The sequence below is a fragment of the Ornithodoros turicata genome, chromosome 2 (assembly GCF_037126465.1).
Source record: "Ornithodoros turicata isolate Travis chromosome 2, ASM3712646v1, whole genome shotgun sequence".
NCBI classification, from domain to species: domain Eukaryota; kingdom Metazoa; phylum Arthropoda; class Arachnida; order Ixodida; family Argasidae; genus Ornithodoros; species Ornithodoros turicata.
Genome location: NC_088202.1, coordinates 96084610 through 96109732, shown reverse-complemented (window position 1 = coordinate 96109732; position 25123 = coordinate 96084610). Strand labels below are relative to the sequence as shown.

At 44.2% G+C, this 25123-nt stretch overlaps 1 protein-coding gene across 2 annotated transcripts in view; it reads left to right on the top strand.

The window, feature by feature from the left end:
• Positions 1–20475, top strand: part of LOC135383859 (alpha-(1,6)-fucosyltransferase-like) — an 85890-nt gene extending 65415 nt beyond the window's left edge. For both annotated transcript variants that reach the window (XM_064613164.1, XM_064613163.1), the window contains exon 7: positions 19955–20475. In XM_064613164.1, the coding sequence (XP_064469234.1) occupies positions 19955–20465 (511 nt within the window). In that variant the 3' untranslated portion in view covers positions 20466–20475. The remainder of the gene's footprint in view (positions 1–19954) is intronic.
• Positions 20476–25123: the final 4648 nt, after the last annotated feature.

Sequence of the window (25123 nt, the reverse complement as noted above, 5' to 3'; positions counted from 1 at the left end):
ACAGGAATACAGAGCTCTTCAATAATTCCCCTTTCGCCAACAATGTCGCCAACATGATACAACACTACACGCCATACATTGGAAAATACAGGCTCTGAATACAGACATCATTATATTCATAGACGGTGAGACGTTTCAGCTTAGGTTCGATGGGCGGCAAACCGTAGGAATCAAAGTACATCCGTTTATTCTTCATTTTCGTGTAGAGCATCCAGTGCTCCCCCGCCTTGCTGTCGTCGATCGGTGCTGACCACGATTATTCCTGGTCTATCCAGCGCAGGCAGACGGTCGTCTCGCATATACGCCACGGTAGAGTGTCGGAGTCCAGTCTCTGTATTTTAAGTCTCTCGATGTCTCGCTCGAACATCGCGCGAATCCACGGTCACGCTCCTGTTCTTATCGGTAGACATGATTCACATTTTCGGACAGTATCAGTACGGTCCTGGGTTCGGTCAAGGCGCGTCGAAACCTGAGTTGCAGACGAACGTTTCCACGCCTGATTGGTGACAGGTGGACGGAGGATTGATCAGGACTCAGGTCGTAGTATAGTAGGAACTGCTTTCCTACGTAGTGATCGTATTCGTAGGAGACGTGCTTCTTGCACAGTTTCTCCAAGAGGTTGAATTAGCCTCGGTGATTCAGGTTGTTGTTGAAGCCAAACCTGTCGACTCGCCGCGTCCTGCTAACGGTCAGCGTCGCCGATTCAATGTCGTACTTCATAAGTCGGTACGGGTCGCCATTGAGTGTTTGATAAAAAATCTGCCTAATCTCAGCTCCGGATATCAGTAGCTTCGGCTGCAGGAAAATGTCCGAGTTGATCTTGGAAACAGGACGATGGTCTTGCCACCCCTTGTGACTTTCTATTTCTCGGGCGGTCCACGAGCGCAAATGTTGTTTTCCGATTGACGTGGTTGTTCGTGCGTGTAGAGACCCGCTTTATGCACGGTATTTTGCTCCATCGTGCTGACGTGAAGCAAAATATCCAGATACCTTCTATAGGTATACAAAAATTTTTATTCGGAAGTAGTATTCAGTCCTGTCGTAGGAGATCCCTGTCCACTCAGGAACCTGGACCCCTGGACCCTGCCCTGAGTCCTGCGCGTATTTTTTCCCGCGCGGCGCGTGGTTATCCGCGCGCTTATAACATGCATAGACATGCAAAGAAGGGTCATGCACAAAAAATACAAGTTGAAATATATTTATTTATGCCAATTGTATTGCCAATCAAGTTGAAATATATTTATTGAAGTCAATAGTGCTGGGAATTGTGCCACTTGTAATCCCAATAGTGCTGCCAATCAGGTGAAGGAGAAAAACCCAGCCGTAAAACCTTCACGACCTGTAAAAGAAGAAATAAAAACACACGACAGTACATGTAAAGAATATACATAATTTATTTGCTATTAATATTTCAAGTCATCAGATTCTGAAAGAAAACATAATATCAACATTCATCACATTGCTTACCAATTCTTCACTTAGGGAGCCCCGCACCAACGACCTGAAAGATAACTTATTATTATATGAAACTACATTCGCATTCAATAATACGTACAATACTGCGGCCACACTGGATAATTTGAAAAAGATACATTCTATTATCAACAATCATACTCCCATTACAGCAACAATAATCCGAAAAGGAATCTAATTTAATATCATATTCTACTTTCAATAATACATACACTTCTCCTGGGTTGACCCCAATAACCTGAAACAGAATCTAGTTTAATATCATATTGTATTTTCAATAATACATACAGCATTGAGGCCACACCAGATAATCTGAAAAATATACATTTTAATATCAACAACCATACTTGAATCCATGGAAGACCATGGGACATGAACAACAGGAACGACACGAACACAAGAGGAAATAAAATCTATAACACAACATTTAATCATAGAAGATATTCTTAATCACTACGATTACAATCAAAATTACAAGTTTTATTATAAAAAGTCCAATATTCCTATACGTGACCACCACAGTGGAGCTTTAATTACAAGTTCTGATAGATGTATGTAATTAATTGTGAACAGCAAAGACCCTGGAAAACCTTGGGACACGAACGACAAGAACGACACGAACACAAGTGGAAATAAAATCTATAACACCACATTTAATCAAAGAAGCTATTCTTAATCAAAACAACAGAGGAGGAGAATAAGTTATGATTTTAACTATCATAAAATCATCCTCGTGACATAATATAATCAAACACTATATAATTTTCATTCTAACAGGCACTACAAACCTTACTATGTTTTATGAATCCAACACAGGAAATAGATATGATAAAAATGAACTTCACCACATAGCACCATCCTAGCCAACAACCAGCTCTAATAATACCTGCACTGATTTGTTGAAGACGGGAGGCATACGCTTGTTTCGTGACAGTTATGAACATTTCGAGCACAATAGGGAAGATAAGTCGATTATTCCAAGAATACGTGACTTTTAATTAATCGATTTCTTATTAAGTGAATAGCATAGACAAAGAAATAATGAGAAACATTACAATCAACAGCAAGCATTAATAGAGAGCCACACCTGCACACCCTAGCCATCACGTAAATAACAGATACATGCAATCGCGAAACAATCTATCAAAACAAAAACATGACGAATTTAATACAGACTTAATGCTGAAGAACACAGGAACACTCTAAGCGGCGCCAGGTAAACATCAATAGAGGAAAATAATCTATCATTGAACCATCATAAAATCATCTTCGTGACTTAATCTAATTGAGCACTATACAATTTTCATTCTAACGAACGATACAAACCTTACTTTGAGAGAGGCATCCGACTCATGGGTTCAGTACGATATGTGAAGATCTCGGTTTTTCTTCAAAGCCCGGAGACATACTATCTCTCTGTCTATACGGCCAAAGCACTGTGCATGCTTTATCACTCAAAGGGTTGGGGGCTATATTCCTTCCTCCAGCAAACAGGGCGCTCTCCAGGTCAGATAAGATAGTACAAAGGCGATATATTTTATTGTGCAGCGCAAATAGATGCCGATATTATTCGTGGGGATCACTATCTTTCCTTTCCTTGAAACGAAAGTCTTTCGTCAAAGTGGATGACATAGTCGGCTAAGTTTGTACAGAGGTGATATTTTTTATTGAACATGTAGAGAAAGTCAAAATTATTAAATGATAGCAACAATACTCAATCAATCAAAAACGAGGAACAAATTTAATTACATCATTTTTTGTAATATCTTGCAACAGAAAGTTCTATATAGATGAACCACGCAGAAAAAATCAAATGTGAAGTGCAACTCAGAGATATGATGCATTCCCATCTTAGATATTATTTTTACCTATGTCAATCGAGTGAACAATTGAAACAAATACAAGACAATAATTATTTCAGGTAGTAACTTCACCACTCATAGAATATCAGTCGAGTGAATACTTGAAACAAAGTCAACACAATAATTAATTCAGACAAATCATTTCTAAGCAAGCAGCATGAATACAGAATCATTGAAAGCACACGTTTTTCTTGCTCATCATATCGTTTTGTAAATCAATTTCCATAATTCTCACGACAGGTGGATATTATAGCATTCTAAACTAGATAATAAAAATTTTAATCAATACAATGAGCATAGATATGCTTTTAATTAATTGTAGACGCGCACTTCAAAACAGAAGAGACAATTGCTCTACATTGAAGAGATGGACAGATTTTGTACTCACTACCATAAGTCATGGGAAGATGGGATAAAAAACTGCTTCGAAAAGGAAGAGCCGCGAAAGGATTCCATTATCGCTGCATTTCAATATGTCCTAGACATGGTCGTATTCGGAGATATGGTACAAACTACAGAATTGAAGGTGGAAGAATTTATATGCTGAATCTACAATACTTATAAAAATATCTGCACGTCAAAGTCGGAAGGGCCACTGGGATTGATGGCGGGAGTTTTTGAGGTTTGCTAACGAAGAATTGAAATACACTAGACCAGATGTAATTGTAATCATTACAACGGCAATGCATTCATCAAGAAAGCAGTCAGATCAAATTATCATATACAAGCGGTATATATCGCACCATTCATTACGGATTTGTTGAAATTACACCTAACTATTGAGATGGAAAATACGTAGAAATCGTATCACATGATATGTTCCACTACCACGGCAACACAATTATTTTCTTCTATCAGTTCTTGCAACGACGTCGAGTGAGCTCAAGTTCAATATTGTTGTACAAGGTCAGATGTATCATCACTTATTGAAACTCAACGAACATATCAACTGTGGTGGACCATCGGACGATTTTCATCTAATACTGGCTTGTACGCCATTCAAGAACCTACATACAAAGAAAGGAAACATCAATAAGAGATTGTGCAAGTTCGTCGCAACAAAGTGCAAGTTACTGAAGCGATACAAATAGGGCGACAACGTATCGATTGCATTGATCAACGCTGGATTCAAGCGACCGATAATAAGAAATCATTATATAATGCATTCCGAATTCATCAATCAAGACAGCAAACGAAAACTTCAGAATTTGGAATAGGACAATTGTAATTTATCGAAATACGCAAGTGTAAATTGAAATAATAAATGAAATCTTTGTCATCAATATAATGAATTCTATGCATCGCAACGAAAACAGCTTCGTTCGAAAACAACAAAACAGAAACGAAAACGAAAAAACATATCGTACTGAACCCATGAGTCGGATGCCTCTGTCAAAGTAAGGTTTGTATCGTTCGTTAGAATGAAAATTGTATAGTGCTCAATTAGATTAAGTCACGAAGATGATTTTATGATGGTTCAATGATAGATTATTTTCCTCTATTGATGTTTACGTGGCGCCGCTTAGAGTGTTCCTGTGTTCTTCAGCATTAAGTCTGTATTAAATTCGTCATGTTTCTTGTTTTGATCGATTGTTTCACTATGGCATGTATCTGTTATTTACGTGATGGCTAGGAGCTGCAGGTGTGGCTCTCTATTAATGCTTGCTGTTGATTGTAATGTTTCTCATTATTTCCTTATGTCTATGCTATTCACTTAATAAGAAATCGATTAATTAAAAGTCGCGTATTCTTGGAATAATCGACTTATCTTCCCTATTGTGCTCGAAATGTTCATAACTGTCACAAAACAAGCGTACGCCTCCCGTCTTCAACAAATCAGTGCAGATATTATTAGAGCTGGTTGTTGGCTAGGATCGTGCTATGTGATGAAGTTCATTTTTATCATATCTATTTTCTGTGTTGTATTCATAAGGTTTGTAGTGCCTGTTAGAATGAAAATTATATAGTGTTCGATTATATTATGTCACGAGGATGATTTTATGATAGTTAAAATGATAAATTATTCTCCTTCTCTGTTGTTTTGATTAAGAATAGCTTCTTTGATTAAATGTGGTGTTATAGATTCTATTTCCACTTGGTGTTCGTGTCCCAAGGTCTTCCGGGGTCTTTGCTGTTCACAATTAATTACATACATCTATCAGAACTTGTAATTAAAGCTCCACTGTGGTGGTCACGTATAGGAATATTGCACTTTTTATAATAAAACTTGTAATTTTGATTGTAATCGTACTGATTAAGAATATCTTCTTTGATTAAATGTTGTGTTATAGATTTTGCGTGATAGATCTTGTGTTTGTGTTGTTCTTGTCGTTCATGCCCCATGGTCTTCCATGGATTCAAGTATGGTTGTTGATATTAAAATGTATATTTTTCAGATTATCCGGTGTAGCCTCAATACTGTATGTATTATTGAAAATAGAATATGATATTAAACTAGATTCTCTTTCAGATTATTGGGGCCCACCCAGGAGAAGTGTATGTATTATTGAAAGTAGAATATGATATTAAATTAGATTCCTTTTCGGATTATTGTTGCTATAATGGGAGTATGATTGTTGATAATAAAATGTATCTTTTTCAACTTATCCAGTGTGGCCGCAGTATTGTACGTATTATTGAATGCGAATGTAGTTTCATATAATAATAAGTTATCTTTCAGGTCGTTGGTGCAGGGCTCCCTAAGTGAACAATTAGTAAGCAATGTGATGAATGTTGATATTATGTTTTCTTTCAGAATCTGATTACTTGAAATATTAATAGCAAATAAATTATGCATATTCTTTACATGTACTGTCTTGTGTTTTTATTTCTTCTGTTACAGGTCGTGAATCTTTTTCGGCTGGGTTTTTCTCCTTCACCTGACTGGCAGCAGTATTGGCATTACAAGTAGCACAATTCCCAGCACTATTGACTTGATTTCAATTTGATTGGCATTATAGTTGGCATTAATAAATATATTTCAACTTGTACTTTTTGTGTATGACCCTTCTTTGCATGTCTATGCATCTTATAAGCGCGCGGATAACGCTCCACACACGGGCCGCGCGGGAAAAAAATACGCGCAGGACTCAGGGCAGGGTCCAGGGGTCCTGGTTCCTGAGTGGACAGGGATCTCCTACGACAGGACTGAATACTACTTTCGTAATCATGGTCTGATTCAAGAAAATTACTACGTTCTTGGAAAGCGAGCTGGCGAACACATTGACGGGGTAGACCTCGTCGTACGTCGTCCTATCGCACGTCTGTGTTCCGGGTAGCAAACCATCGTCACGTACGATGTGTACTTTCGTCGCTATGTACGCGGAGTTCAAATCGAGATAGTTTATGCCCCAAATTCCAGGGTTGGAACTTTATGACGGAGGATATGTTAGTGACCAGGCAGAATACCACGTATTCCCCCTTCTATACAGGGTGTCACACGTAACGTGTCAAAAAATTTTATTTAAAAATCTACACGTCGGGAAATTATGGAATCCACGGTATTCGCCTTCAGAGAGTTTTTGCCATCGTGTGAGAACACCTTCATGAATTTTTCGCCATGGGAATATTAATTTTCCGAATTACAGTACGGAAATTGCCTAGTAAACCTTTTTTTTTTTTTTTTTTCACAGATTCTGGAAGCACGGGTCAGGTTTAGCCCACCACGGAAGGATTCATTTCGTGGTACAAAAGTACGGAGCGGAAAAAATTGGGAAAATATCCCATTTCGGCCGCGCAAATTGCCGCTCGCCTTTCGCATGCCGTCGGAGCGCTCCGGGAAGCGACGCATAAAAAAACAGGCTGCCCGCCCCTTTAATTCCCCTCTCAACGCCCTCATGTTTTCAGCGACAGGTTACTTCGTGAATGCATTTATCTTCTTTTGTTGCTCTACTCTTCACTTTTTTTATCGTTTCCCAAGCAGCACAATGTACTGAAAGTCGAGTGCAATGTGAGTGGACAGTATGTGCCTTATCAGTGTTCTTTAGGTTCACGAGTCTGTTCAAGGCATGTTGCATATTGCATGTTGCAAGGCATGTTGCAAGGCCCTCCACCTACCCGTCCATCCCTATCGCACTCGACTTTCAGTACATTGTGCTGCTTGGGTTGCTTTAGTGATACGGCTCGCCAACCTGCACGATATGAAGGGCCGATAGCTTTTCGACGACTGTCGGCACCCGTAAGAATGAACAATTTGACAGAAGTCAGAACGTGAATTATGAAAACATTATTTCACAATTAACGTGGGCTTGCTAAAGGGGCTAGGCTTGTAGAAGTGTGAATAAAGTGACACGTAAGTGGGTGTAATGTTTCCAAAAGCACTCACAGTTGGGAACGTTCCACAAAGCTGCTTTTACTTATATGAGAATAGTGAGGCGGGGCCGTCACGAAGCTTCATGACGAAATGATACACTACGATGTCACATAAATTATGCAATGAGTAATGAAGATGTGCGATGTTACAAAACGCTCAAAGAGGTCTCCCTCCACACCAATGCACATCTGACATCTTCTTGTAACGGCTCTGGCCGCGCTCAGAACATCTGCTCGCGCGAGACTCTCGCAGGCCGATTTTATTTTTCGCTGTAGGTCGGTAGGCGACTGAGGTTCAGTACGATAAACAATATCCTTTAGGCGTCCCCAAAAATAAAAATCTAAGGGCGTCAGGTTAGGAGACTGCGCGGGCCACTGCACAGGTCCTAAGCGTCCTATCCATTTTCCAGGATAGTGGCTATCCAGAAACTAATAATAATTATAATAATTTATAATAATTGGGTGTTTACGTCGCGAGACAACTGAGATCATGAGCGACGCCACAGCGGTCGGTCTGTGGATTGCTTTTGCCCACCTGAGGGTTCTTTAACGTGCGATGAAAGCTCATCACACGGCACCCCGCATTTAACGTCCCTCGCGGAAGACGGCGTGTCTAAGCAACTTGTACCCTGCCACCAAGTTGCTGGCGTCCTCGGCCGGGTTCGAACCCGCGGTCTCGGGATCAGAAGGCGAACACGCTACCGACTGAGCCACCGAGGCCGGTATATCCAGAAACTGTCGCGCCTTGTGGAAAGTATGAGCCGACGCGCCGTCCTGCTGAAAATACATCGACTGCCTTGTTTCCAGAGGCAATTCTTCAATGAAAGGAACTACACCGTCAAGAACATTGCTGACGTAGCGCATTCCGTTCAAGTTTTGGTTGTAAAATAGCGGCCCAATTATCGTTCCATCGAAAATCCCTGCCCACACACTAAATGACCACTGGTATCGGTCTCTTGTTGATCTCACCCAGTGCGGGTTACTGTTGCTCCACATGTGCGCATTATGCGTATTCACCTCGGCATTTCTCATGAAATGGGCCTCGTCAGACTACAATACCTTGTCAGCGAAGTTGGGGGAGTTACGCTCCATGTTGAGGAAATAGTTCCAAAACTCAAGTCGTTTTGAGAAAACGGGAGGCGAAAGACACTGGGGCAGGCTGACATGGTAGGCCCCGTACTTCTCCACACGAAGTATTCTCCAGGCCCCTGCTCTCGACTTCCTGCTTTCCGTGCGAGGTGCCGAACGCTAATCTGGGGGTCGCTGGCGACATTTGCTAGAGCGCGCTAGGCAGAGCCACTGCCGGGAGACGTTATGGGATGGGCCCGCTTCCTCTTGCCAGAGGAAAATTGTCCGCTTGAGGCCGAGCGCTGGTACACGCGGCTTATGGTCCTGGAGGACGGGATGTTGTCAGAAGAAAACATTTCCGCGTACTTTTGCGGTGCCTCTTCAAAATTCATCCCAGAAGCTCCCAAAGCCAATATCATATTGGTTTTTTCTGTGTTGGTGAAAACAGAGCTTGCCATGTTGCAAGAGTTTTGAAATGACATGGGACGAGAACACAGAGGTCAGCGAGTCGTATCACTAAAGCAAACGATAAAAAAAAGCGAAGAGTAGAACAAGAAAAGAAGATAAACGCAATCACCAAATTAACCTGTCGCAGAAAACATGAGGGCGTTGAGAGGAGAGTTAAAGGGGCGGGGCGACTATTTTTTATGCGTCGCTTCCCGGAGCGCTCTGACGGGGTGCGAAAGGCGAGCGGCAATTTGCGCGGCCCGAAACGGGATATTTTCCCAATTTTGTTCCGCTCCTTACTTTTGTACGACGAAATGAATTTTTCCGTGGTGGGCTACCCCTGCTTCTCAAATCTGCCGAAAAAATGTTAGATTGACTCGGCAATCCGGACTTTAATTCGGAAAATTAAATTTCTCATGGCGAAAAATTAATAAAAGTGTTCTCACAGGCCGGCAAAATACTATCTGAAGGTCAATACCGTTGACCCCGTAACCTTCCAACTTGTAGATTTTTAAATATAATTTTTTGACACGTTACATGAGACACCCTGTATATGCCATTACGTTCCCGGCCCAGAAAATAACTGTGTTTCAAACTTATCCAACAGAGGAGTGTTGGGATATATGACGTTAATCGTGTCCATCTCGCAACTAAATTGTTGCCGTGCAACGGGCGGGATTTATGCTGTCTAAGGCGTCCGGTTTTCTCCGCTTGCTTCGCCGGGCTCCTCCGAGGTCTCAGAGAACTTCTTGGTCCGTATCTTTCGCCTATCTTTTAAGTGCTCTTCGTAAAGAACCTCCTGCCGACAAATTTTTGGCCACATGTTTAGCTGCTGCGACAGACGTCTTTTTTATGTACGGCAATACGCGTTCAAAGAATGGAATAGCGAAACGCCCGGAGCTGACAAAAGAAATAGCCTCCCCTCTGGTAGAGGCGTAACTTGTATACCGCCTGGACACGAAATCCATACATTGGTACCGCTTTAGTTAGACGCCCGCATCATTTTCGGTAAACGCGGTTTTCGCACCGATACCCAGTAAATACGCAAAGTAATCAGATAATGTAAGTGACACGTTTTCTCGCAAACTCAGCGAATACCTCCTCGCCCACGCATCGTTCGCGAGGGAAGCATCGGGTTGCAGACGCTCATCGACGATGCTCACGGGAGCTTCGGGTGTTTAGTAGTAATTTAGTGGAAGTGAAATGCGCCGCGTTTCCGTCTCGCGAGTGTTTATGTGGATGTAGTACGTCTTGATTATGGGATTACACATGATGTGCTTTCGGGATCCATCAACGCATATGTGCTTCACCTGAATGAGGTCCAGGAACTCGGTTGACAAGTTGAAATTCGCTGGGACAGAGAGCGAGTAAGTGTTGTCTTCGTATTCCACCCTTGATTCTGTATCATTCGTCGCTCTGAAGAATTCGTTGAATGTATTGGTAATTAGCGGTCGGGGTTTCAAAATTAGATCGTTATTGATCGGTATCACGCGGATAATAACGCTCGCATGATAACGGCTCTTTCCGCTGCAAGCGGTATCACGTTTGGAACCAGGCGTACTCTGCCACCCTCCAGAGTTTCTCCATCGATTTTGACGGTTCCAAAAGCGAGATGCAGCAGTCTGTCGATTAATTTCACCAAAGCGCATGCGCGATGTTAGCTTAAACATGTAGTGATCTTCATCGTGAATCCACTCTATTCCATATTCGAGGAATATTTTATTCAATATCGTGTTCGTACCTTCGAGCGTGAGCTGTTTTGCTTGCCTATTGATAACGTGCATGCCTCCGTTGATATCGTTATATGGTCATCCGGCGCTTAGTTCACGTTCAGGAAGGTGTTGGGAATGGAAAGTCCCTCGAGACAACGTACGAATCATCCAGGTGTAGGGGCTTACCTAATGCGATTGTGAAGTCATTCAGCAATGTTGGACAGGTGCGGGTTTATGCTGACGTTCGAGAGCCGATAGACGTAAAATTCGTTTCCTGACATCGCTGGCGGGAACCCAAGAATCGAGATCTTTGGAGTAGCGGAACCAGCGAAAGAAGTAGTGCCAATACCCTGTTCATTTTCTTCCTTCTAATCACTGCGGATATGAGTCGCTTATCGTATGAGGAAAGAGGGTGGACAGGCTGCAATTCCTGCTCATACCCAAGTTGCACGCCAATATTGGACCCATATGGGCTGCCAAGATTACCAATATTGGTCAAGTATGGGCTGTTATTATGGGACCAATATGGGTAGTGCAAACAGGCTTCAATATTAGCAAGCCCATTTTGCCCATATTGCGCCAATATTTCCGTGATAACGCCAATGAGGAGTCCGTGTAATAATGAAGCATTATCTAGTATAATGTCCGCCACTGATATTACTTCTCTTTTCTGTTTGCTTTTTCATTTCTGCATATTTTTTAATTGATCCACATTACATAGCGTTACAAAAACAACAAAGCATCGCCCTAAAAACGTAGAACAAGTGCTTCTTGAACGACCCAGGCAGTCCCACAGAACAGCCAATGCCAAAAATCCCTCGGAAGCCTTCATTGCAATTGCAATATTGCATCAACCAAAAATTTCCAACCCGCTCTTAGAGTACAAAGGAGCGAAACACTTTCGTGACGGTGATGGATATACGCCTCAGCAACTCACACTGCATGCAGTAACTTGGAAGCACCTAGCGTTACAGAACAGACATCCCTTCCTTTCAAATATTGTGTTTTTTACTTGACCTGCCAAATTCCATTGTCATTATAGGAACCAGCAACATTTTAGCCCGAATGAAACGTCTGATCCAAGCGTCGCGCATGCGCATTAGTTGTAGGACGCGTGATTTCGCTCAAACAACCACGCTTTCAGCCGGTTCGACCGAGTGGCATTGCCATCGCGAAGCAAGATGGCGGCTGTTTGCAGGACGGGAATTAGACCTGTGCGGCCGATGCCACTTTGACCGGTGGCGGCATAGAGCCGGTTTTGCCACCGGCGGCGGCGCGACGACGTTAACACGTAAGCCGTCCACAAGCGTACGCAAGCGCTGGTGGCCTGCGAGCAGTAGCGTATCTAGAGCTACCTGCGCCCACGGCAACATGGTTAACGTGATGTCCTTGGGGATGCGTTTTCGTGTGGTCCGCACTAAGTTTCACACTACAACCTCTCTAATGGCGGGTGCTTTAGATCATTTATGAATGTGCCAGGTTGAGTGCCCGACGTGGCACATTCACGCCCGAACACATAATCGCGCCCCTGTTCACCTGGCGCCCATGGCACCTGTCCACACCTGCCACACCCTAGATACGCCACTGCCTGCGAGGTGCATACTGTCTAGACTACAGTCGAACCCACATCCTAAAAAGGTTCCATTTTTTATTTGAAAAAAGAGAAAAAAAAGTCTAACCGTAAAAAATGTATCACAAACTATCGATCTGCTGCGATCACATTTTGACTAGAACAAGCCGTGAAATCCTGTAATCTGTGTACAGTAACATGATTGCACAAGGGAATTTTTACCGAGGGCATAGTTGTCATGCACAAAAATACCCGGCCAGCGGGGGGAGGAGTGCCAACGCCCACCTTGCCCCCCTTCGGGGTGCCCATGGGGATCAACCTAACACTATCTTGAATGAATGAAAACAACAATAATGACAGTATAAGAGCCACAAAGCTCGAGCGTTTTCTCCACGTCTCCTTTTACCAATGTTTGGCATTCGTTCAGCAGCGGTGAGAGGATTTTCATGTACCAACATACTCACTTATGGAGGCTTACCTCCATCCTACTCTTTTGAGTTGGTGAGGCACTCCTCGCAAGAGATAAGAGTCAATCTTCCGCTTCTTGTCACCAACTTGCAAAACTAAGGTGCCAAAGTGACGCCACACCGCGCTCGTTTTAAATAGAGGACAACGACACGCGCTTCAAAAACGGAGATCCAGTCTCTGATGCCATGAGAGTTCAATACTCGCGAGGCCAAAACCAGCAGAGGTGCGCAAAACCACTTTGAGCTTCTCGCTCCGCAGCGGAACCGATCGGAACACGGAACGCGCGCGGGATATCAGCGCGACGGGGTGGCGCCAGCGCACAGGTCTACTCATGGGGAGAAATTCCGTGGAGGGTAGTGATGGGCAAGTCAGTTCATTTTTGTGAACTAATTCATTTAGTTCAGTTCACTCCACTGAACTGCCTAAAAGAATAGTTCATTCGTTCACCTGTTCGCAATGAAACACAATCAGTTAATATAGTCCCAAACTTTAAAGTGTCTCGACCAAGAGAGATATAACAAAGTGATCTTGCAATTCAGTTTTCCAAAGGTTCGAGAACATCAACATAGCAAACGTAATCTTTTAGGTCGCTTTTTTATTTTGCTTTAATTTTCTACGTATATTTTTAACGAGAAAAGTAATGCACAGATCAATATGCAAGGTGCCGTCGTCGTTCAATGTTACAATCGTGTATTTCTGATCACTTACGTCTGCTTGCTGCGAATTTGAGAACACAGAAGTGTGATAGAGTAACCGCAGTTTCAACTCATTTCATTCAAATGCATGAGAGAGCTTGAAGAAAAGTACAACGTAGCGTTGTGGAGGAAAAATTGGGAAGCTTGCAGTGTATTGCCGCAAAAATAGCATGCCCGCTCCAGGGTGTGCCCGTCACACAAGCAGTCAGCCAGAAGTCAGAACATAACGGCGCCACTAGCAGTCCACAATTGCCAGAAGGAGCTCAGAGCGATCTCAGCGCAATCAGTTCTAAATGATTTACTCTTGTTCAGCGTTCGCCGTTCATATAGTTCACTTGCCCAGAGTACTTCAATCCATACGGCGTTCAAAGCCGCTCTGCTGGCTCTCCCTCCCCCGTGGACGAGTAACAGTTCTGACAGGCGCTGCGAGTACTTCCAAACGACCCGCGGCATCGTTTAGTTCTTTAGTTGATCCAGTTCTCTTCCTTCACACCTTCACACAGTCCACTCGAAGCTCTCCCTCCCCGCGCTTTTTCTTAAGCGCATGCGCTGTGGACTAGCACCTTCTCTGACGGCCAACGGCAGACCCTGCGAGTGCTTCAAGACGTCCCGCGACATCGTTTAGTTCTTTAGTTCATCCAGTTCTCTTCCTTCACACCTTCACTAAGTCCACTTGAAGCTCTGCCTCGCCGCACCGCCCGCGCTCTTCATTAAGCGCATGCGCTGTGGACGAGCAGCAGTTCTGACAGGCAACGGCAGGCTCTGCGAGTCCTTCAAAACGACTCGCGACGTCGTTTAGTTCTTTAGTTCATCCAGTTCTCTTCCTTCACACAGTCCACTTCAGCGCAGCGTCACAGCCACTCAAGGCCACAGCGTATGCGCCGTGGTGCCGTGGTCAGTCCTCCTCAGGTAACCGAGGATGCGGCTGTAGAGTATGTACCACTGCGCCAATCTACAACGTTGCAAGCTCATTGGCCCAGACTGCGTGCGCGCCGATTGGTCGACAACGTTTTGAAATCGCATTTTCTACGCGCGCATGTGTGTGCAGCGTCCCGGCGGCCGTTGTTTCAGCAGTTTCAGTATAATTTCGAAATAGCTCGCATCGGTCGGCACGGCGTCCGTCCTCTTGTGTTCCGTGTTTCGGTGATGTCAATCGGCAGACCAGTTTGTGATTCTACGCGTGTTGTGCTGTTCCTGGACACTGCTATTATCCCACATACAGTCTATCAACTACGGAACTGGAATGCTTCGTGGGCTGGTGCGGTTGGAGCGTGAAGAACGCGTTCGGGCGCCGTCGGATTTTGAGGCCTGACAACGATTACGTGCCACACAAGCGCCTTTTCCGCTCTGCAAACAACGAAAGAAGATGCTCATCATAAAATCGGCTGCAAGGCGTCCTCTTGTGTTTCGTGTTTCGGTGATGTCAATCGGCAGAACAGTTTGTAGAAGTGCTCGGTGGTTTATTCATGCGTCGATGTGATTCAACGTGTGTTGTGCTGTTCCTGGAGACGACTATTATTCCACGAACAGTCTATCAACTCCAGAACTGGAATGCTTCGTGAGTGTAAAGAACAAGCGCGGGCCCCGTCAGATTTCAAGAGCTGTGTTCGTTTTGCTTCAAGTTCGAACTTAGTTACAGTGTGTCAGCAACGGAGTGGACTTTCTATTCACAGTGCACCCATGTATCAGGTCTTTGAATCAGTGCTTTGTGTCAAATAAATATTTCTTTTAGCCAAAAGAAGCTTCAGTTATTTTGAATATCGGGTAACGTCGGTAGGCGTGAAATCCGGTAGAAGTCGATGGTAGCCAGAACCGGTCGAAAGGTCAGCCAAAGTTAAGGCTCCTGATTGGCCGACTGGCATTGCATAATTTCTACAACGTTGCACTCTCATTGGTCGTGTGCCCAGTGTTGTGTGAATTATCTCAAACTATGGGCTCTATGGGGAGCTGTTGGAGCCTGCCGTGGTCTCCCGCCCTTCTTCATGCGCGCATGTGCTTTGTTAGCTTTTCAAAACGTTCGTTAGATGGCGCAGATGTCACACTTGGAAGCGTATCAAAGTGTATGCGTTGTGGGTGTCGAGGTCCAATGAACTGAATTGAGGAACTAATGTTTTGGTTGTTGTTGAACTAGTTCGTTCAGTTCACCCGAATGACTAGTTCAGTTTGAAGGGTTCGTCCACGAACGACACATCACTAGTGGAGGGCGCACAGAATCTTTCGGCGGGAGACGGGTGCACGAGAAGACGTGACGTTGCTCACGTGCACCCAAGAAACTTTGACGCCGCTCCTGTCGCCCTCGTGCCTCCGCCAAGATCTCACCTGAAAAAGTCGCTCGTGCGGATACCCGGTCACTGTGTCAGTCTCGATTTCGTTGTGCCGTTCAAACTTGTGTCACAGTCAGTGGTGAAACAGCCTATAAGAGTGACTGTTTCATATGACAAAGGCCTTGTAAATGTGATTGTTCCTCCTTAGACGAACTAGAAGGAATGCATGAGCGTCCAGTAACCTCATGTCCTGAGGTAACTCTCTTTTAGAGATTTGGAAGTAAAGGAAAAATAGGGGCCGTGTTTGTCTCCAAAAGAAAGTGGGACATAGGAAAATTACTGATACAAGGCACTCGTGAGATTTTCGTCGGTCGTACTTACGACCTCTCAAACAGAAGTGCACCTTGTAGTATATCATAATACATGTAATAGTTCAATTTTGCGTGCTATAATACAGAACAAATACTTTTGGAAAATGAGCATTACAATACACAATACTAATACTCAAAGTATTACAGGAATGGTATTGTAATCAGGGTGTCGAACCGCAAAAAAATACGCGTTCTGTTCGGGTTCGCGTTGCTTGAATTTCGATCCGGTTCAGTTCCGGTTTGGCCGTGCCAAATATCTAACCGGTTTGTGAACCGGTTCAACGCTTCCGTTTTTATCTCCCATAAAACTGATTTTATCAGGAAATGCGAGACTAATACGTTACTGCTGTGGTCTGCATTGATGTTTATAGATGCCAGTTATTCCCTTTAGCGTGAGAAAGCCGAAATGGATGAACACTTGCAAATAGCGTCCACACTGATATGAAGCGGTGTAGTCCTGCTACTGTCTGTTCCCAAAATCGCTTTTTTGTTTCACACGCACAGTGCCAGCAAGATACACTTCAAGGGAGCCAAATAAGATGGACAGCGTTTTACATTGACGACGGTACTGAAACCGTACTGAAACATATCGTAACATAGCAAGTCTGCCAGCCTTGCTCTGTTAGAGCTGACAACAGTGTGCCAGTTGATCCACAACACAAAGGCAATGTGTCACAACACAATTGCACTACCAGTGAGCAGGACTACATTTATTTTCCAAACCACCATCTGTCATACAGGCGCCGTTCTGCGTGTGCTCCTCCTCCACTTACTCATGCTTCTGACTTGTTTAATTTTCACTGCTCACATGTAAAGGGAAATGTTGAGCGCTTGCTTGATCACATATTTGTCTTATAGAGCTACACAAATGGCCCACTCCATTCCTGTTTCATTCGGTAGACCATGGCAGGCCACTCACCTTTCCCCCCCGTTTAGTCGTGACGCTGCCCGCACTTTGCGTGGCCAACTACGGCAAGGGGTACTCGACACCACCACCACCACCACCACTCACCTTTCAGAACATACAGCAGTTGCTAGTATAGAGGACGGCCGCGTCGTTTGCTCAGAAACCCAGGGATTGATAAGCGTCCGCGTGGCGCCTCCTCTCTCAGGAGCAGACAACGCAGCACGTGCAGGGGGCGCTAGCAGCTGGGCGATTGCACGCGAAATGATCCAGCGGACCTGCTCGTCCCTCACAAAACTATCGCGAATTTTTACGAATTTGTTTAGCAGTCCCTAATAGTGCAAAACGACATACCACAAAACATTTCTTCCCAAATCTCAATGTGGCGGGTGCTAGACACGAGCAAAGTTCGGAGCGCTGGCGAAAACCGTGCCTGGCGTGAACAGCAGCTGCGGCTCATAGAAAGCACCTAGAACTGGGCGGTTTTCTTTTGATGAATAGATGAAACCATGCATAGATGAAATATAGATAGTATGTGGATAGTAATATGGATAGATGAAACCATGCTCTACACTGCGTTCAAATCCCGGTTGTCGTGTTGTAATCGGTGCTGGTATACAAAGGCCGGAAATTACGTAATTTTCCTCCTACTTTGCGATTTTTTGTGGAAAATCAAACCATTAAATTTTCATGATTATTTTTTCCTGGCAAGGCGTCATGGAATACTTCAACAGGAAAAAATCGCAAGACACGTAACTTTTGTAGTCATTGCAGGAAAAATAAAGGAAGTATGCGATTTTTCCAAAATTCGCTACAATCGAGCGTAAAACACGAATTGAAGATGTCGGAAGAGAAGTCTGAAACCAACGCTATTTTATAGAACGAGCCTTCCTCTACAACATATCAAAAAATGTCTAGGGTGTTTTTTCGTATATAAGAGAAAATAATTTTTTTGTAGTAGAGGGTACTACGGCCACACTGACCCACGTTGCATATGTATCCGGTGGGGTGCTATATTTGTTTCTTGGGCTCCTGTTTTAATTCTTTCTATTTCCAATTTTTCTCTGGTCTCGTTGGGTTTTAATGAGCAAGCAATACGCTGTGGCACAGACTTCTGCAGGGTAACCGAAATATTTTCTTCTGTAGCATAACGCGCGTATTGCAATCCTGGGTGGTTAAGTTTATGTCATTGCTTCCGGCGTGCACGATGCCGGCGACGGAGATTGGGGATTAGCGGTGACCGGCAGGTCTATGTAATACTTTTTGTCGTGTGAGCTTTTTGACATCCGCATCCTACCCGAAAAATTCGCGTCTCCCAGGGCACCTAGCAATAGTTAGGTTTCTCGATATATGAGGCCGATTTTCCAGGAAATAAACGTTATTTCCCGTCAGCACAAAACGGCACACACACAAAAAAAAAAAGGCTAACAAAAACATCTGACACCAAACTTCATCCACACGGTCTCTTTCATTCTGGCAGTGAAAACCCCGGAGCGGCATAGCTTTTGTAGCGAGGACAGCTCCTGAGCGTCCATGGTGCTACCAAAGGATACACGACAGCAAGTACAAATTAGCTGCCATGGAAGAGTACACGGTACCAAGAACAACAACACATTTTGCAACAAACGGGATAAGTAGACTAGAGTAGCTTGATGAGCTTGTTGGTACATGACATGAGAACAAGGAAGAGTCGAAACAGGGACTAATACACAAGAAGACAAACAGAGGCTCCACTATCAACAAGTTTTTACTGTACAGGGCAGGCACATTTATACCCAATGGTAGGAAGGGGAAAGGTCATAAACGGGACACACGTGGCGCCATAAAAAACACGAGGAACAGCCGGATCTAACTACTCACTTCCACCTTTCAGTCTGCATTCCAGGAAACCGAACTCTTCCCTTGTTAGCGATATTGACGGCTCACTGACGCATTTATCAGACCCGTACTTCATTATCAAAAAGGCCTCGAAAATTTCCCTTTCATTCTTGGAGTTGAATCGCCCTCTAATCTTTGTTCTCGGAAACTCCGGAAGGGATGTATCAGGAAAAAGCAGGTCAGGCCTTAGTAGCAAATTTTAAGGTATCCAAGGAAGCAGGGGCTAGAGAAACCGTTATACAAAGATGCAAGGACCTAACGTTGTTTTCTCTAGCAAAAAGAATTGGGAAAATAAAGAAGGATGTTTTGGAGGTGTTTTTCACTGCTCAGATCCATAAGCATTTTGTTCCGTTCAGACCTATGGTTTCTGAAAGAGGAACTTGGCAGAAGGAGCTAGGTGCGTACATTCAGAAAGGCCTGCGCAGTTTACAGATTGTGGATCCCTTTAGAGTACGTGACTCCATGGAAGTTGTGAAATTTTTGAAGGCAAATGAAGGGGTCACCTTCAAATTGATGTCGCTTGATGTAAATGACTTATATTACTCCCTTCCTACTGAATGTTTGAAGTACTGTGTAAAGCTTTGCATTGAACAGAGTGGTGTTGTTTGCTTTCAAAATGAGTGTGGCGTTAGTGTTGATGACTTTGTAGAGTTACTCATGCTGTATCTAAAGTCGTTAACGGTCTCTTTTGGCGAGCAGATTTATACTCAGAAATCTGGGGTGTGTATTGGGTCCAGCATTGCTCCGCTTTTGTCAGATATTTTTTGGGGGCAGTTTGATGTTAGCATCTATGAATCTAAACAATGACCCATCGTATAGTGGCTTGGTTTAAACGATATATATCTTGAAAATATGTATTTGCTGATCTTAGAAACCAATCGCCCATGTCATATTGCTCAAGTTGAATACAAGCGCTAAACATTTTTAACAGATTCCCAAGATACGTCATCCTGGGCGACGAGAAGGCATCCCAAGATGCCAGCAGTAAAACAACACGTTATTCACCATCTGCTCTGCGGGCAGTCGTGAAAGACATTTTCCTTCTTTCCCAGTGTGACTTAGTCGTATGTACTTTGTCATCTGGAGTGTGTCGTGTTGCCTACGAACTCATGCAAGCGCGACGTACCGACGCCACATCTCATATAGTATCGTTAGACGTCGACTACTTCTATGCATTCGTTCGATTCCCGCCCAGGCGTATCATCTACCCACACCGAGAGACCGCGCCCAAGGAATTGCGACTGCGAGAAGGCGACTGCGTCCAACGAGTGGGTGATATGTCAGTCAGTTACGAAGCACGAAATAAGAAATTTTGGGACGGCTACTCTGTTGGTGGTCGCCAAGGAACAAAACTTACGGGACTCTTTCCATTGTTCAAGAGCGTACCACAAGTGCGTGTTTTACCCAATGTTAACAGAAACGAATCTCTTCAAAGAAGCTGAGTCTGAAGCATGAGTGTGTAAAGCGTGAATTACTATAGTTCTAACGGATCCAAATGGTGCTGTAACGTATTGTGAAGAATACTGCGAAAAAACTCCTTAATTTGGATAATTCCACTGAGGTATCCCACAAAAAGTTTCCTACACTGCAGCAGGGTCCCCCCCAGCCTCGCAAGCAATAAATAAGGGAACATTTCCTTGAATCTGAGGGCGAGACGAGGGATAGCCGACAACAAGTTGACACGAAGACTCACGGAGGCTTGTGAGTTCCGTGTCAGCTCCCACACAACCAATGGGTGGCCAAGTCGTTAGACGCACGTGACCCCTGGCTGTCACGAAAAGAGTTCAGAAGGTCCAGTAGAACAGGACCAGATATTCAAATATACAGAGTGTCCCAAAAACGTGTCATTGAATTCTAATACAAAATTTCAAATTTCCGAGTTCAGTTGACAAACATTTACATAATTAAGCTCAATTTACATGACATGCACACCAGGAGGTGGCAAAAACCTAATGAGAACAAGTGCCGTTGACCGCATGATTCTATGTGGCGTAGTTTTTTAATTAAAATTCAATGACATTTTTCTGGGACACCCTGTATGTGTTATGGGAGAGCAGATGTTGCAAGGATCTTGGGGACCACCACGATATTTTCCCTCTTTTCTTAGCCCCGAAGTCTTCGTACTGCATAATCTGCTCTCGCTCTGCTGCAGTGCCTCTGCACGTCTGCATACGGAGGCACCTGCACAGCTCAATTTCCAATCATGTGTACGACAGGCAACAAGGCGAGCTGTAAAATTTTAATTAACGAAAACAAAGAAACAAGCACAGGAGCCCACTTCTCTTTGGGATTTCATCAGAGAGCTCCAGAAGAGGACAGGACCTCTCGGAGAACGAGATCATCTTCTGTTGCTCATGCGAAGATTGTTACGCAAGGTGAAGGCGTCAGTCTTGTTGCATGATATTCGAAGGCACCTGCACTGTTGAAATTCCAGCCTGCCAAACAAAAAAGAAACTTATGACCGGTCCATTGGTGGGTCCGACGTAAACGCGTTAGGCATTAAAACTTGAAAACCCTCTGGGAATTCCCCTTCACAACGCTACACAACCCTTAAACGACCCTTCACACGACCCTACACAATGCTGACGCAAGACAGCATGCGCAGCCAAACGAGTCTTTCGGACTTCCTCCGATACAGCTTGGCGTCGCCGTCACGCAGCCTCAGCCTTCTTTTGCCGCCACTCCCTCGCACAGCTTTCATAACCCACGTCGGGCGGACGCAGACACGTCTGAACCTGTGGACCACCCACCACAGCTGCACTGCCGACATGCCGTCCGGCGTCACGTCGCTTGTCGTGCTCTCCACGCACCCTGTGCTTAACTCCTTCCCTCTCCAGTCACCACGTATGCGCGCCACGCCTACAAACAGGCCATGCCGCGATTCTTTCGTAGCGAGGACTCTAACGCTAATGCGTTAAAATCCGTGAACATCGTTCGTGGTAACGAAACAATACGCATTCACAGCAGTTTCTAGGAACGGCAGCGGCTAACAGTAAAGCATTTAACATTATACTGATCACTCGTCCGTCACGTGTCGATGCCTTCCAAGTAATGCATTCGGTGCCTTCCAAGCAAGGAATAACTCACTCAGGCTAGGTAAAGTCTAAACTCGTTATTATGACACTCGTTAATACGACATCCTCACTTTGTGACCGGTTTTCTACGGAACCGTTTTTTCCCCATAGAAGCACCATGTAACTCACCCTCGTTATTATGACAACTCGTTAATCCGACTGCGACCGAAATTTTGAGGACGGACCAAGGAGAACACGTGTATTCTGGCTTCGTTATTATGACCGCCGACTGTCGACCTCGTCGACCATGAACAAAGTTTCGAGAACGAGCAGCGGAAAAACCCGGTGTTCTGTCCCAATTGTGGCCACCGACTGTTGACCCTGCGGATTTTGTGATCCACCAAGAATATCAGTGGCCCCGTGTGACGCATGTGTGGACAATGCCGTACAAAGCACACCCCCGTCTTCAGAATTCGTTAGTGAGTCATAGTCTTGCACCGAAAGCAGCGCTTAAAAGGCTAGGACGTTTCCTCCCTTGACCTTTGCGTTTATCAGGTTTATGGTGCATACGGGCAACGCGATGATCATGGCTGGAAACAAGGACATTCAAAATGTGCATGCTATTTGTAACGCATGCTATTTGTGGAGAGCTTGCTTAGTGGAGAGCTTGCAAATTGAAAGTGCCACGAAACAGACAGTTCTGACGGATTTCTTTCGCAAATAAATTGTAAATCAGCAACTGAATCGTCTTCATTTTAGTACAGCATATAGCAGTAGATCCACACAGGTGCATGTGTGTGTGTGGGGGGGGGGGTCGTTTTTTCCGTATGTTTCTTGTTAATATGACAATTTCGCTTTATGACCAAAATCGGCGGGAACGGACTTGGTCATATTAACAAGTTTAGACTGTATATGCACACATCAGTATTTAAGAAACACGACCTGCAAACCCCGCAAGCCCAGTTAATTCACGTACCATCACATATCAAAACCCGATGGAACCCGATATCGAAGCCGTGTGTAGCCACCGTATTTCGGCCAAGTACGAGGCTATACAATTCTGCTTTAGCAGACCGTGTTTACGGAACTGACTCTACTGTTGTTCAATTTTATTTTTTCCAGTGCCAGCAGAAAACTAACTAAATCAGAGAAACAAAGGCTTGCAAATCAGTGGCCACAAAACGAACCACACTGGACGTCGACTTCGAACGTCGACAGCTCAATATTTCTTTAGCATGGTACATATTACTAGGGTACTAAACGTACATTGATGCACATTTTACGCGCTCGGTAGAATTAATTATACACCGATAATGAATGGAACGGGTGCTACGAATTATGTGTTGCATCAAAGCACCCGTTCATAATTGCAGCTAGTGCATCTCGCAACTTGCACGTGCTTCCTGTATGAAGCTTTAATGTAGAGCGAGCACTTCCTTACACTGTTGCAAACAAAATGAGCGGCGTATGATGTCGACGGGGTCCCTTAACAGGTCTGCTAATATGTTACATCAGCTTTCCCTTCCCTGTCCTCCACTCCTTCCTGCTGTCCTCTATCCATCTGTACGCGTCTGCACGTCGCTCATAGCCACAGTTGCTTCGCGGCTATAACAGGGAAGAAAAGAAATACATCAAGTTCCGGTTTTCAGCTGGTTTCATGCGTTAGCATTAGGAGTGCCAAAATGAAAAAAAAAAGCTATATGTATGTATGTGTGTATGTCCGTCCGTCCGTGTATGAGATGGTGAAACCTCACGGAGGTAGAGGTATTCGCGACTCCAGCGAAGCCGTAGCCACCTGGCGGCGATTTAGAAAAGCTGCGAGTGCAGGTTCGAGATCGCGTCGGGGCGGGAAAGTAATACAGCGGTGCACGTTTCTCTTGCTTACGGACAGAATGCCGGCAACAAAGAATGTACGGAATCGAAAACAGGAATGTTGCAGTACGAATTTCTTCTCAGCATGTTGGAAATGCGCCACGCTTTCTTTTCATCATTTCCTAATCAAGAAGAACGTAACGAAATTCTCATATGTGTTTACCCATCGCACGACTTTCATGATCGACTGTGTAGCCGCGGTTTCGTCTTAATATTAATCTTCAGAATACAGAAGAATGAACCGGCATTTCTTTGTCTTGCTGACATGTATGCATTTTCGAACTTCATGCAAAGTAAACAATATCACTGTACTAAGGCAGCGTAGACAAGCACCGACTATGGGTGTTCTCTGCGAGAGAAAGCTTCTGTCTGGTGTCGCACACGTATCAACGGATGACTCGCAAAGATAAAAGTATCATCCAAGTTGTACGTGAATACCAAGAGCAGTGCAGAAAAAGAATATTACTTCACTGTGCCAGAGCATGTTTGCAACACTCAGATTTACGCCGCGCATCATATGGCATGGTAAATAATTGCACATGTATGGTGTTAAGTGAAGACAGTGTCAGATATACCCGTGTGTGCATTGGGTTTTCAAAATATATGTATCGTTCACGTATGCCTTTGACATGCAGTCACAGAGTTCTGGAAACGTCACGTCATATGAGCATATTTTGTCATCACCAAACGAAAGAAAGGCGTGTTCTCTTGAGTTCTTGCAAATGTCCATGTGTACGTTAACTTGTTCATCACAATTTTTTTATGATTACTTGTGCCTCAAAGTTAGGACAAGACTATATCTAATTCCTAGAGACGCTACACTTCCAACGGAGCTGTTGTTCATTTGCAGCACTCGCATACTACGGGACTATCGGAGGAGAAGCTCAAAAAATAGCATTACCTTGCAGACTAATAATCCACGTTCCAAAACGCATGCTAAGCCACTCTTCATGAGTAGCTAATCCCTCTTCGCCTTCTTAGATTCTAAAATGTCTCCTTCGTTCGCTTGACTCGATCACGTTTGTAAACAAACTCCGACGACGGACACTGTTTCGCGTACTTCAATAAGTAGAATGGCACAGTATGAGACCGACCAGAAGACAAAATGAATTCCTTTCTCATGAAGCACGTCAATTGACGCATATGAAAAACTGAAACAGACTAACATAATTCGGTCGACACCGCAGTCCCTACGCTCGCTTTGCTCGGGAGAC